At 40.0% G+C, this 15,543-nt stretch overlaps 1 protein-coding gene and 1 long non-coding RNA gene across 2 annotated transcripts; one reads left to right on the forward strand and one right to left on the reverse strand.

Annotated features, from left to right (window-relative positions):
* Nucleotides 1-1,279: 1,279 nt before the first annotated feature.
* On the reverse strand, nucleotides 1,280-6,539 carry LOC103637932 (uncharacterized). The gene is made up of 8 exons (XM_020544512.3): nucleotides 6,408-6,539; nucleotides 5,161-5,354; nucleotides 4,689-5,046; nucleotides 3,986-4,230; nucleotides 3,687-3,899; nucleotides 2,552-2,644; nucleotides 1,979-2,083; nucleotides 1,280-1,902 (listed from the first exon to the last, which is right to left on the reverse strand). The coding sequence occupies exons 1-8, from the start codon at nucleotides 6,454-6,456 to the stop codon at nucleotides 1,540-1,542; spliced, it is 1,620 nt and encodes a 539-aa protein (XP_020400101.2). The 5' UTR covers nucleotides 6,457-6,539; the 3' UTR covers nucleotides 1,280-1,539.
* A 2,027-nt stretch (nucleotides 6,540-8,566) lies between these two features.
* Nucleotides 8,567-15,034, forward strand: LOC103637933 (uncharacterized). Its single transcript, XR_558475.3, has 4 exons — nucleotides 8,567-8,877; nucleotides 9,086-9,257; nucleotides 13,879-13,941; nucleotides 14,658-15,034. It is a non-coding gene; the product is annotated as an uncharacterized lncRNA (long non-coding RNA).
* The last annotated feature ends 509 nt before the right edge of the window (nucleotides 15,035-15,543 follow it).

A 15,543-nucleotide genomic window follows, 5' to 3' on the forward strand; every position in this document is an offset into this window, starting at 1 on the left:
GTAGCCCCTCAGGCATTCTCCAACGATGCATATCTGTCGCCGAAGGACAGGAGCTATTGCAAGAAATACACTCGGGGGCTTGCGGTCACCATGCAGCACCTCGAGCCCTCGTGTGGAACGCCTTCCGACAAGGCTTCTACTGGCCGACCGCTGTGGCCGACGCCACTAGGATTGTACGCTCGTGCCAAGGGTGTCAATTCTATGCAAGACAGACGCGCCTGCCCCGCTCAGGCCCTGCAGACAATACCCATCACCTGGCTGTTTGCTGTGTGGGGTCTCGACCTCGTCGGTCCCTTGCAGAAGGCACCCGGGGGCTTCTCGCACTTGCTGGTCGCCATCGACAAATTCTCCAAGTGGATTGAGGTCCGACCCCTAACCAGCATCAGGTCTGAGCAGGCGATGGCGTTCTTCACGAACATCATCCATCGCTTTGGGGTCCCAAACTCCATCATCACCGACAATGGCACGCAGTTCACTGGGAAGAAGTTCCTGGACTTCTGCGAGGACCACCACATCCGTGTGGACTGGGCCACCGTAGCTCACCCCATGACGAATGGGCAGGTGGAGCATGCCAACGGTATGATTTTGCAGGGACTTAAACCGAGGATCTACAACGACCTCAACAAGTTTGGCAAGCGGTGGATGAAAGAGCTACCCTCGGTGGTCTAGAGTCTGAGGACGACGCCAAGCCGAGCCACGGGGTTCTCGCTGTTCTTTCTAGTCTATGGGGCTGAGGCTACACTACAACACATGTGACCTTCTATGACATTTAGATTGTGTCACAAACAATGGTATTTTTGTCATAGCATAAGTGTTTGTGACGACTTTATGACAAAAACACTGTTGTCACAGAAGTGCCGTGTTAAAGCAACTTCTGTGACGAATGATTAAGAAACGTCATAGGTTGAATGACGATCATCGTTTTTGTCATTAAATCTATGACGCTCCAAATCATCATAAATAAGTCGAAAATGTCATTAAGTGTAGCAATCGATCTGTTGCCACGTGGCTAATGACGTGGAGGTATGACATGGCAAGTGACGTGGCAAAGTTTTATGACAGACATATTCGTCATAAATACGTCTACGTGGATGCTGATGTGGCCATAACTTCGTGACAATAAATTTCGTCATAAAATGGATGACGTGGCAGATGACATGTCAAAGAAACTATGACGAAATTTATTGTCACAAAAACACTTGTGTGGCAGATGGCGTGACAATCATATTATGATATTTTGATTCATCACTAAATACATTGAGGCCCACAACCATCCAAAACATAATGCATATATTTTACAATCATACAAAGTGACAACTTTTTCCAACATCCACATATATTTCAAACATAATACGTCCAACACATAAAAGAACATGATTCATAATCCTTTAACCTAACAAGTACTAAGAGAACACATAATATCCAGAAGTTGCAATTCCATACAGCAAGCATAAGGATAAAAACAGCTGCAAAGTTATGTGAGATGGAGCTTCGGGATGGTTGATACCAACACCTTGGCAAGCATACTTAAGGAGCCATCTAACTACGATTGATGCTTATTATTTGTCGAAGGAGATTGGTATTTTCTGCTAAGGACTTCTTCAAATCCGCAATTTCAGTTGATTGATTAGCAATGGTTGCCTCGGATGCTTCTGACTTGGCCTTAAGTGTTTCCATTTCTTCGCGAAGTCCATCTTTTTCTTGTCTCTCAGTGTCCAATTGAGACTGAATCTCTTGCATCCTTGCTGAAACTGTCCCAGTGTTGCTTCTCTTGGAGGACGCAAGACCAGCATTGCGAAGAAATTTACTTGAATCCGGCAGCACATTGGAAACAACTTCTATAGAAGACTTTGTGCACTCTCCATCTTCAACTGGTGCTGCCACCATTGCTTCCATATCACCCTAGCATAAAGATTAAAACTTAATATAGTGTAATGCATGTTCAGGAGTCATAACAAACAGAAAAACAAGTACTCACTATAGCTTTCTGAACGACTTCACTAAATCCTTTTTTCTTGCTGCAATGCATCTCCTTGAAAAGATCAATTGCACTAGGTTCAACATCTTTATATTTTTCTTGCCTCTGAAATGATGTCAAATAAATTGTGTCAGTATAGAGATCAAAACATAAGCTAATAATTCATCACCTGAAAAAGCATGTCACCTTTTAGTTGCCCCAGAACAAGGAAAAGACAATTGAGGGCATTCAACAAGGTTTTATCATGGGTTATTAAACGATATAAACAATATACATCAGCTAATACAAATATCTTACAAGTATTTGGCTGCAGCAACAAATAATACACATATCATATAGCTAATACAAATGACTGCAGTAGTTGTGTTGGTCTGCTATAGCTACAATGCTCGTATTTGGCATGTTTTAGCAGCAGCAACTAATACAAATATCTTACAGCTAACACAAATGGCTGCAGCATGAAGAACTGGCCTATTGTTGCTGCAGTGCTGGTTAGTATGTTGACTACAACATGTAATACAAATGACTGCATGAACTAAATTTGATGCATACATAACATAATTAGTTTCTTACCACTACATAAGCTTTTGCAATGTATGATTGAGATCCTGTGCACTGTCCAAACTGCACTTTCTCACGATTAAGTTTGTTCTTGACACAATTGTTCTGTATGGAAAACACAACCGTTAGGTAGAGAAATAGAGATAACTAGAAGCAAAGCGTGACACCGCTCCCATGTGGCTGCGTATAGGGCACAAGACATCAGCAGCAGACATAACAATTTATGTATCAAAATATGCAGGCTCATGTTACAAGATTGTTTAGTTTGAAATATTAAATGCAGAAACCAAGTCAAAAAGCATTTGATAGTGAAAAAATAAAATTCTCAACAAATCAAGTGCAAAGGAAAATGGTTAACTTATCCATTTATTTAAAGCAATAGTACATGGATACATTTTACTAGTTTTCTAGAAAGTAATAGTACACATCAATTGTAACAGCAGGAACAATATATTAGCTTGAGATTATGCTATTTTGCTCTATCCTAAGGACTAAGGTGCCATTCCTATGAGCCAAGTGAAGCAGCATTTCAGATGCTCCACAGTGCCATTTTTCTGTCCAGCTCTAGCACTATCAAAGATGTGCTTGCTATTAATCAGAAGACTGAGATTTCCTTAAGTTATAGTCGTTTTGCCATGACATATGTTCAGATCTTAGGAAATGGTAAAAAAGAAGATGGGTCTAATCTGGAAGAATTATAGCTTCAACAACTTCCCATTATTCGAAATATCGGAAGAATTATAATGAAGGTCTAATCTGGTTTATTCAAAATATACATGTGTCCTGACTTAAATAGTATTTGCTAGGTAATATTACCATGGCTAGAAATACTAATCTTATAAGTGAGAAGGATCAAATAAATAATATGTATGAAGTTATTGACTCAGATTTTTAACAAATATATTGAACGAAAATACGGTGAACATATTATCACCAGATATGTATGTAGCTTATTTGATCGTGATATCATCAAAAATATCTTTATGCCTATTGTGTAGGGGAAATCCAAATTTAGCACAACTATTGATCTGATGGGAAAGATGGAACGGTATATGGTAGTAGAAGAATTAATAAGTATTACCAAAGAATGTTACAATTTCTGGGAATCTGAATATAAAGATATGAAGCGGAGCTCGATCTCAAATACCTTGTGGTTTGGGGTAGACCACAATTGTACCAACTCCCTCCATTGATCATCAGTCATACATGAAATGGGCGATGTAGTCCTCACTTGATTTGCAGGAACTCCAGTGAAGTACTTTTTTTTCAGCCTATACCTCAATTGGCGTTGTCCACCTTTTAGCATATCAACACACGCATCTTTGACTGCCCTACTGTTAACATCCATGGTGAATTGACCCTAGCAAAGCAGTGGTGTCTTTAGGATACTCGATTGAAAACGACAATGAACAGTAATTGAACAAATGAAGGAAAAAATTGACTTACAGCAAGCTTGCCAATGTAGTCTATAATTTTACCCTCGTTCTCTTTCTTCTTGTACTCCTTCCAGTGCGGAAATATTGGAATATGTTGCCTCAGTACGATCCCACCCTCTGATGCAAACTTTGCAGCTTGAATAGGTGGCTCTGGCCTTCGCTTCCCATCAGAGATTTGGATTGGAATCTTAAAGCCTAACCCTCTGCTCAAGGATTCAAGTTGTTTGCCCCTACTTCTTTGCCTTGGTACCAATTCTGGTGATCATCATCATAACAGGCAAAAAGATATTAAATTACGAAACTAGCAAAAACATCTTGTGAATGACAAAGATCGGATGGGTTCTGAAGCATGTGTGCATTTTCCTTAGACAGAGCGGAACATATAATAATTTCTGGACAAATATACAACTTCATTACTCTAGCCTTGTTCTATGTTTAACAACTCAATAATCAAAAACCAAGTATTAGTTGCATCTGTTACCTACATAGGCACTCTAGAATTGAAAAGTTGCATATACAAGACCTATTACCTACATAGGCACTCTGTTACATGAAGATCTTTGTACTTAGGCTTTTTAACAATATTATAGATAACTACTACAGATCATGAGATTGACAGAATAATTTATTTGAGAAATTGTAGATTATTTGATACACTAATAAATGCATTGAATAACAAACAAATAGGAACTATATATATAAAAATCACTTGCCTTCATCTGTGATGTGGTCATTGACCTCATCTTGTATAGGAGAGCTAGGTTGTGCAACATCAGTCATGACTTGGGTGTAATCTTGCTCAGTGGCAACACTTGAAGTAAAGTGTGTTGGAGCAGTCAAGTTTTGGAGGGATTCTTGGTTTGTGGTGGCTCTTGAACCGGTATGTGTAGTAGTAGTTAGGCTTAGAGAAGATTGTTGGTTTATGGCAGCACTCCTTTGCCTAGTGAATCTAATTTGTTGCCCATGAACATCAGGGGCCACAACCCTTTTAGATCCTCGTGTTCCTTGCGTAGGTTTGTCAGCAACATCAGTGGAGTTATGGCTACATACACCTTTTGCAACATGGGAATCCTGTAGGAATAACACAATAATCATGTGCATATCAATTTGTTTGCAAATGCAAGTGTAATGATATATTTATATATAACATGAGGAAACAAATAGACGGATTACAAACTTGCTTACCTCCTCTTTCTCGGAGTCGTTGCTCTCCTCGCCGTCAAACAAAGACCCAGATTCCTCTGGACCATCATTTTTGCTCCTTACTCTTGTACCAGTCATCAGCGTGCGTAACTGATTAATCCCAAGCCTTTGGAACATCTGATTATTCCTCATCACATTTGCTGCCCTCTGTTTCTCATATTCGGTAGGAGTGATTTCTGTATATTGATGACATGATTTCATAAATAATAAATCACAGAAAAACCAGAAAAGGGATATGCGTGTACTAACCCATAGAAGCACAATAGCAAAAAAGAAAAACTCTAAAAACATTACGGAAGAAGGAATGAATCCAAATTTGAAAATGGATGGAATAAGCCCTACATATTTTATTAGTAACGTATACTATACAGAAATATCTTTGGTCTGTTATTATTACTAGTGGCAAGGCAACAACTTGACATTTGAAGCGTTTACAAAAAAACTGGCATGAATGGAAAATTTATGGTTGCTGGTATGTACAATACAAAACAAAGAAACCACATTTAAACTAGGTAAAAAATCTTGAAGGGATGCACTTAATAACATTAGGATTCTTGCTGGTTTTTCATTAAAAAAATCTTTGGCAGTGTAATAATTGGGTTTGCAGTGTAATAAGTGGGTTTGCAAACCTTGCTAGCCGATCAAGTATAATAGAATCTCAGCTAGACTTACAAACATTATGTGCTAAATTGAAAGCAATAAATACATGTCATTTTAGACCCAGCGATCCCATCATACAAAATAGATCATAAAAACTACAAATGCTAAAGGAGTAAAGGATTATAAAAAGTGAGGCTCTCATGAATAATCAAATGTTGTAATGTACATAGAAATACTGCAAACATAAAGCATGCCATCAGGTGCACTTTTATGGCTGCAAATCTGTAAGGGAGACTTTGCCACAGTTGACATATTGCATCACACAATCAAGGAGCAAAGCTTGCTGGGACTGTGATCAGATGCCGGTTAAATTATTGACCAGTTACAAATAGTCATAAGGAAATGATGTTTTGTGGAGAGTTGGAGGAGGTGCTAGAGTTGACAGACATGGCTGAATTTCAACACAGACGCAGTCATATCAGTGTTATTGACAAAGCCCTACTATCTGCCTCATATCAGTGTTATTATGCCACAGACGCAGTCAAAAGTATGTTTCTCTGGTACAGATGCAACCATAAGAAATCTGCTAATGAGTTGAGTTGTCGAATCCGAGATTGTTTGTAATTTACCTGCTGGTGATTCCCTTGTGCATCGTAGTCCCTTCCTCCCTGGAGGCATCTTCGTTTTTGGATGGAGAATCTGAAGGATTGGGAGGTTACGATTTGCTGCAGGTGATGGGAGCAAACGCCGCCAGGCGCGCGCGTGGGGGGTGGGGATGCGGCCAGGCCGCCGCCGCCGCTGGACGTGACTGCCGCCGCCGCTGGACGTGAGTGCCGTCGCTGCCTGGAGTTAGGGCTGTCGGGTGGTAGCTGGGATGGGTGGGGATTAGGTGATTGGTGAAGGGATTATGAATTAGATAATAGGTGGTTACCGAATGTGACGCGGTGGGAAAGTGAAAAAAAATGCCGCCAAATCCCACGGATAAGACCAAAATTAACAAAATTACTTGATTATAGAACTCACTATTGGAGTAAAACAAATTTGTTGGATCCTAAATAAATTAAACCAGGTCCTATTTTACCTTTCAGGACCTATTTTTAGGATTCTTTATTGGAGATGCTCTAATGTAATAAAAAACCAATTGAACAACTTCACATAATTGACGGATACCCACGGATGATAGGTAAATCTCGTACTTAACTTATTTTATTATGGGTCAGGTATGCTTGAGACTCGTGGGTTAAATTTTGTGCCCAAACTCAACGCGTCGGATATCCGACGGATACGTGAACCCGCGTGTAAAAGTGTCATCCCTAGTCACGCTCGCACTCGACGACGACCTTCTCGTATGCACGTGCATTAGTGCCAGGAAGAGACGCATGGCGTGCAAGTGGGCCAACTCGATGGCACGAGATCGACAACGCTTTAGGCCACGCGAAGCCCGATGGTGAAGCGCGCGGACTATGATGTCATCGAGGACAAAGGGCTTGCATCGGTGGTGGCGAGCCTATCGTTTACTTGAACTCTGAAGGACAAGATATTTTATTTACCTATATAGTACCTTACACACGCCTTCACAAGAGTTGTGGCGAAGCTTATCACCGCCCACGTTGACGCGGTGTCAGGGGGCTTCCACGACGAGGCCTGAGGTCGTGCTCGCACTTAACGTCGACCTTCTCGTAGTCATGGGTATTGCTGCCATATTCGAAGAGCAGCATGTGTGCAAGTGGGAGAACTCGATGGCACGAGATGGCAACACTTTAGACCATGCAGAGCGATGTCCGATGGTCAGGCAAGCGGACTATGAGGTCGTCGAGGACGGAGGGGCTTGCGTCGGTGGTGGCGAGCTTATCGTTTACCGGAACTGTACATGACAAGACACTGTATTTACCTATAGTAGTACCTTATGCACGCCTTCACACGCTGTGGGCCAACTCGCTGGCACGATATTGACAATGCTAGCTTTACACCTCGCGGAGCGATGCCCGATGGTGACGCGCATTGACTGTGAGGTCGTTGATGACGAAGGGGCTTGCGTCGGTGGTGGCGACCTTATCGTTTACCGGAACTGTACATGACAAGACACTGTATTTACCTATAGTAGTACCTTATGCACGCCTTCACACGCGCTGTGGGCCAACTCGCTGGCACGATATTGACAATGCTAGCTTTACACCACGCGGAGCGATGCCCGATGGTGACGCGCATTGACTGTGAGGTCGTTGATGACGAAGGGGCTTGCGTCGGTGGCGGCGAGCTTATCGTTTACCTAAACTCTACAAGACATGGCATTATATTTACCTATAGTAGTACTTTACACACGCTGTTACAGGAACTATCTTCCTCTTCCAAAGTTCAGCTAAAAATAGTACTCCGTTTAGTCAAGAGCATTTATAATTATGTACTCTTTTAACATGTGCTAATCATAGTCACTATAATTTCCATTGTTCGATGCCACTTTAATGTTGTCCAGCAAATTATGTATTTTTACAGAAAGGCGTTTACCTTCATGCACTATTTTATTTGTAGAGATATGTTTTGGTTAAAAAAAATTTACTCAAATTTGTTATATCTCTTTACATCAGCTATTTCCATAGAGCTATGTTGTACGTAACAAAATATGTATATTAAAAATATGCCATCCGTAGGTGGCCCACACGTAAGTGAGTCTTGAAACTTCAGGAACTTTCTTCTTCCCTGAGTTCGGCACGCGTAGTTCCCCAAATCGCTAGCTGGTGCGCACACCACCCACCCGAATGCCTTCCATTCCCCCTCGGTGCTCAATCGCCGCACGCACCGGCTCCACTCCTTCTCCCCTGCCTCTCCCTACCCAGGCTCCACCTCCCAGTGCTGACATCGCTATTCTCCATTGGCAACCACATCGCAGTAGTCCAATCCACAGCGTAGTCCAATCCGCGTCGGGGTGTGGGAGCTGCGGCCGCGGAGGGGTCAGACGAGGCGGCGAAGCTGGTGGGCTCGCTGCTGCGGAGGACAGCCGACGGCAAGGAGCGGTTGGTGTCGGTGCTGGACAGCCTCCATGAACCCGCTTGAAGATAGTTGCTCCAATCGGTCACATCTCAAGTCTATGCAATGTTCAAGGTAAGAAGTGCTTGCTATTAATCAGAGGATTGAGATTTTCTTAAGTTATTAGCAAGTCATCCGACTAACAATGTTCCGTTTCTGCTGCTATTGCTTTATATATTTCAGATTCAGTCTTTCAGTTCAGATTCAAACTAATTTGAGACCAATATTGTGTGTAATTTGGACAGACTTATTTCCCCTTGACATTTTTCCTTATTGTGGACAGGTAATATATTATTTGGAGCTGCTGCTTATCGTGACATTATTTGGAAGTACGAGTTTTACTACCCAAAAGAGAAATTGAAGAAGTTGTAGAAAAAGAAATCATCAACATCTACTGAAGAAAAGAAGTTGTCAAGGATAAGATTTGATGGTGTGCTCTGTAACTCTTCATCAAGGTACACTATGTAACTCTTCATCAATTTACTCTTCAAAACGTTTTAGTAGAGATGGACCGGACAATTACTCATTGTCGCTATCATCATCTTCGCCGTTATGGATTGTTCTTTCTCCATTATCACTAGCATATTGGAGGATTGTTTCATCTTCTTCATCTTGAAATAGATCTTCGGGTTCATCTTCCCCTTGTCTCTGAAGGTCTTCAACTATACTTGCATGAACAGTAAAAGAATTTTCACCGACCAACGCGTCAATGTCCATGTTGACATCATAATCTTGAATCTGAAAATCAACACACTCATCGTCTTGGTATGACAGCTCCACACCATTTGATATTTCATCGCTTGAAATTTCAGCCACATTCCATAAATGCCTATGTGAGAATTTTTGAACAACTCGCCAGTCTCCACGATATTTGGTGTCTTCCAAGTAAAAAACCTTTGTCGCTTGCGTGGATAGAATAAAAGGATCATCCTTGTACCAAATACATGCATGGTTGATGCTTCTAAAAAATCCGTCATCTTTCATCCTTGCCCTGTTACTACATGTATCAATCCAATCACAACGAAATAGAACCACTGACCGATGTCCGCTAGAGTCTGCATTGGACTGCAGCTGAATTATTTCTTTCAAACGGCCATAAAATTCAATATCTTCTCCATTATGTGTGCCATCAACCATAACTCCACTATTCTGTGTCCTTCTATTTTTCTCACGCTCGATAGTGTGGAACCTTACACCACCAACAATACATGCTGAAAATATTCTTACTCGTAGATCTGGTTGACATGACAAAGCATATAGGTCACCACTTACATCTTCACCATTCACAAACCGTAGGGTTGCAATCTGTACACGTAATTCCCCAATATGGTTAAAACATCATCAACCACTACAAATGGTTAAAGAAAATATGCAACACCAACTCACATGGTTCTTAAACCAGGTAGCAAATTGTTTCTCAACGGTTTTTTCAATATCTTGAATTCCTTCATTCTCTAGCTCTTTTCTATATAACCTGAAAAGCAGTTTTAAATAAACAATTAGCACATAAAAGTATTAGGTTTTTTAGACAAATGAAGCAAAATTGTGGATACGAAGACATACTCTATATATTGTTCAACCTCCGAACAATTGTTTAACACATACCAAACCATCTTGTCATACATATTTTCTTGGTATGTAATCCTATGAGCTCCGAGTAAATGGACTCCATGTTGGAAAACAGATAAATCACCCTTGCTCATATCAACACGCTCTCTGTTCCTTCCCTCCTGATTATGTCTTGTGTCGAGATCATCAAAATATCGTGAACAAGCAGTCAAGCATTCATTAGCAACATATGCTTCAGCAATTGAGCCTTCAGGTCGTGCCATGTTCCTCACAGAATGCTTCAAAGTGTATAACCGTCTTTCGACTGGGTACATCCAACCATATTGCACTGGGCCTCTTAGGATAGCTTCTTCAGGTAAATGGACAGTCAAGTGAACCATGACATCAAAAAATGCAGGAGGAAATATTTTCTCAAGCTTGCACAGAATAATTGGGATTTCAGATTTCATCTTGTGCAATAAATTTAACTTCAATGTCCTAGCACATAATTGCTGAAAGAAGTTACCAAGTTCAGCAATTGCTATGTACATGTCATTATCCATGATGCCTCGGAGAGCGGCAGGTAAAATCCGTTGTAGTATTATATGGCAATCATGAGTTTTTAACCCTTGGAGGTTACATCCATCAGCAGTAATGCATGTCGCTAGGTTAGAAGCATATCCATCTGGAAACTTTACACTTCTTAGAAAGTCATAGAAAGCAAGCTTCTGTTTTTTATCCATCGTGTATGGAGCAGGAGGAGCACTATATGAATCTCCATCACGCTTCAAGTGCAAATGTTTTCGTATGCCCATGTCTTCCATGTCAAGCCTAGCATTAATACTATCCTTTGTCTTCCCAGGAATACCTAGTAATGTACCAAGAATTGACTCACATATATTTTTTTCGATATGCATGACATCAAGGTTATGTTGTAGCTTCAAACTTGTCCAGTAAGGCAAATCCCACAAACATGACCTTTTCTTCCAACATTGGCCATCATTTGCATCCCGCTTTCTCTTCTTGTTTTGAGGATGCTTTCCTGGTTTAACATCCTTGACCCTGTCCAACTGCTGCTTCAACTCAGCTTCACTAAATGCCTTTGGCTTGTCACAGTTTTCAACTTTCCCATCAAAGTCTTTCTTTTTTCTCCATGGGTGATCCTTTTCAAGGAATCGTCGATGCCCAATATAGCAAATCTTATTCCGAATTCTTCTAGAGCATGGATTTTTGTCACAATGCAAACAAGCATAATACCCTCTGGTGACTCTACCAGACAATGTGCTTAGCGCTGGATAATCGTGTATGCACCATAGCAACGCCGCATGTAGAATAAACTGTTTTCCAGCTCTTGCATCAATAGTATCGACACCCAACCAAAGATCTTGCAACTCGTCAATTAATGGCTCTAAAAAGACATCAAAATCCTTTCCTGGGCATTCTTTGCCTGGGATGAGTAGACACATCATGAAGTTTGATTGCTCAACACATACCCATGGAGGAAAATTGTAAGGGATAACAAAAACAGGCCACATACTATAAGAGGAGCTCATTTTCCCAAATGGATTGAAACCATCTGTTGCAAGACCAAGCCTAATATTCCTAGGATCTTCTGCAAACCAATCATGCTGCTTATCAAAGTCCTTCCATGCCTTACCATCTGCTGGATGGTTGAGCTCATTTTCTACAACTTTCCTCTTCAACTTATGCCATTGTGCCTCCTCAGATATTGTTTTCGAGGAAAAGATCCTTTTCAACCTAGGAATCAAAGGAAAATGTCGCAGTACCTTTTGAGGACTCTTATTTTTACCTTCACAATCTTTCCATCTAGATTCTCCACACACGGGGCATTCATCTATTTTTGCATAATCCTTCCGAAACAAAACACAATTATTCAGGCACACATGGATTGACTCATATCCGAGTCCTAATACACGAATAAGTTTCTTTGCTTCATTATAAGATGATGGAAGGCAACATTGTGGGAACGACAATGATAATAACTTTAAAATTGCATTGAACGCCACATTGCTGATCCGATAAAATGACTTGATATGAAGTAACTTAACCACAAAAGCAAATTTTGTGAAAGGTGAACCTGGGTGAAGTGCCTGCTTCATCTCATCTAAGACAACTGAAAACATGGACTTCCGTGCACCTTCTTCAGATGTGAATAACTCATGCACCATATCTGGTAATCTATCATCAGGGTTATCCTGTTCAAACATATTCATACTACCATCCTCATTCAAACTAGGTGGTTCACCTAAATGGTTAGCATTTTCATTTAATCTGCCAGTCAATAGTGGCTCCCCATGATGTATCCATGTTGTGTATGTGCTCGCCATCCCATTAATATATAAGTGATCCTGTACTTGTGATTTCTGTAGAGAAAATTGATTCAAACACTGTCGACATGGACATAGTATCTCCTCAATATCAGGAAATCGATCTTCAACAAACTTCATGAAGTCATCCACCCCGACTACGTACTTCTTGCTGAAAAGCCTAGAATTGATCCAAGATCTGTCCATCTGGCATACATTGAAATGATAAAACATTATAGGTTAAACACATAAAATATCTTAAAACTCATTCGTTTGAATTTGGAAAAACAACATTGTATGCACTATCCTTGCTCTTCTTAATGATAGTTTGAAATATTTATTTGATGCTGTTGCTGATCGTAACTTGGAGACATTTCATTTGAATAACGGAATATTCCACTTCTGTTTTACTAATATTGCCATGATACATTTATGTAGTCTAGAATGAATATTGACCTTTATGTTTTTTCTTTTTCTTTGTTGCTTTGCAAAATATTATACTTGTACCTTTAATTAGCACTCAGTAGAACCTATTGCACAATCTTACATTGATATAACATATACATGACAGGTTAGTGGTTTCAAAAAGGTAATAAACACCACTACAAAGAGTTCTGATGATATAGTAAGTTTGACTGTTGATATACACTGTCCATTATCGTTTTGTACTTTAATATGAGACCAAATGCTGGGAAATAGGTGACTGTTTGAAGTAGTTTCCCAGAATTAAGGGTATTTAGGGCTTCAGATTATTTATCGTTAATGAATGCTCTAGTGTGACTCACGTTTGATTTATTTCCAAGCATAATTACCTAGCTGCGATTATGTGATGTCATTTTGTTTGCCTTTGTGTTCTTAATTTCCTGCATTATTTACCATAAGGTCTGGACTGTTGCCAATGTAGATTACGCTATCTGCATTAATTTTATTTGTTTCAAATTTTAAATGTTAAAGTTTATTTCTTGATTTGGCCCTTCCATAAAAATATATTAATGAACATTTGCTTCATTTTCCAAGGGGATCTTGCTTCTATTCACTCATACATGAACCTTTAGGTACTACCTTTGGTCTTTGGCAGCTTGCCTGTTGTATTGTTAGACCTCACATGTTTGTCCTTTATTGTTTTTCAAGATCATCATTTGTTGAATGTGGAAGAACATGCAAAAGAAAAAGTGATTACTATCTTTTATACTGGTTGCAGATTGCTAACACAAATGAGTACATTGATGGACAACTCTGGAAATCTGGTTGAGATTCTGACCAGGTAATGATTCATGATCCTTTTCTTCGCTGGTGTATACATGTGTGTTAATCTATATATAACCCAATAAAAATGTGTTTGCTGTCAAAGTGTGGTTATGTGGACAGTGGATCAGAAAAGATTGAATGTAAGTGGTCTTGAAAGCTAGGGGTAATTATAGCATTGGATGTTTAGGCTACAGTTTTCACAGAATAGGTTTTTGATAATTTTAGTAAACATAGTCTTCTATTGTTAGTTGATTAGTTTGGTTTTCTGAATACTTTGATCTAATTGTTTGAAATCTTTATTGGATGTTGTTGCTGATGGTCACTTGGAAACATATTGCATTTGATTAACAAAATATTTATGTTCAGTGACTTGTTATTACCATACCAGCTGCAATATGTCTATGTTTTTTTGACAATGCCACGGGGGCACCTGATTCTTACAAAAAGATAAAAATATCAGTTCTAATACAAATACATATTGGGAGAGGGGGAGATATGAGTAGGGAAAATGGGAGGGGAAAGAAAAGAAAGAAGATTACATTGAGTGATTACATATTGCTGAAGAAATTACACCATATCTCTATGTTTAGATGCAAGTGAGTTACAAGAAATTGAAGGGATTACTCAATCATGCCACGTTATGTTCATTGAATGTATATATATACAAGTTGGAGACAGATGATACTTACGATCCACTAATCTTTGGATGGTTTTTTCTCCCTTGTCTGACAGGCAACACCTTGCTGCAGTGAAGTGCTAGAACAGCCGTCGACGACTTGACCTAGACACGCGTGTATCCAGCAGATCCTGCATGTGTGCGCGTGTATCTTCGGCCAGCACTCAACAGCTCCTGCGTGCGTACGAAAGAAATGGATGGCGCTAGTGCTCCTACGTGCGTGCGTGTGTCAGCTGGGTGCGTGCGTGCGTGTGTCAGCTGGGTGCGTGCGTGCGTGTGTCAGCTGGGTGCGTGCGTGCGTGTGTCAGCGGCTCCTGGGTGCGTGCGTGCGTGTGAAATATGTGGACGGCTGGATTTGAAGTTTTCAGGGAGCATGCCAATATAACCTAGATATTATATATATGGATGTAGGCCTGGATGTACATGAATGTTATTTTTGGACTATTTCATTTTGGGCTATTTCATGGACGATGTAGGCCCATATATGTACGTCTAGACTATTTCATTTTAGGCTGAATCAAAACCGAATACTCTTGATAGATACATATGCACCAAAAATGAATTAGTATTGATAGATACATATTACTAGTGATGTGAAGTGGACGTGTCCAGCCTCCAGCATGGCAGATTAGCAGTGGCTCGTTTTCTCTCCCTCGTCCCAGCGTGCATAGCAGATACATATTTCAATTGCGTGCGATAGATACATAACAAGGTCTTGATAGATACATATGCAAAAACCATTTAGCCTTGATGGACCAGTTGTTACATCAATTATATGTTCTTTCATTTAATATATATATATATATATATATATATATATATATATATATATATATATATATATATATATATATATATATATATATATATATATATATATATATCAACGACGAATGAGCTTGTCACACATTTGTCATAATTATGATGTATAGCAAGTTATGA

Source organism: Zea mays, chromosome 9 (assembly GCF_902167145.1).
Source record: "Zea mays cultivar B73 chromosome 9, Zm-B73-REFERENCE-NAM-5.0, whole genome shotgun sequence".
In the NCBI taxonomy this organism is placed as follows: domain Eukaryota; kingdom Viridiplantae; phylum Streptophyta; class Magnoliopsida; order Poales; family Poaceae; genus Zea; species Zea mays.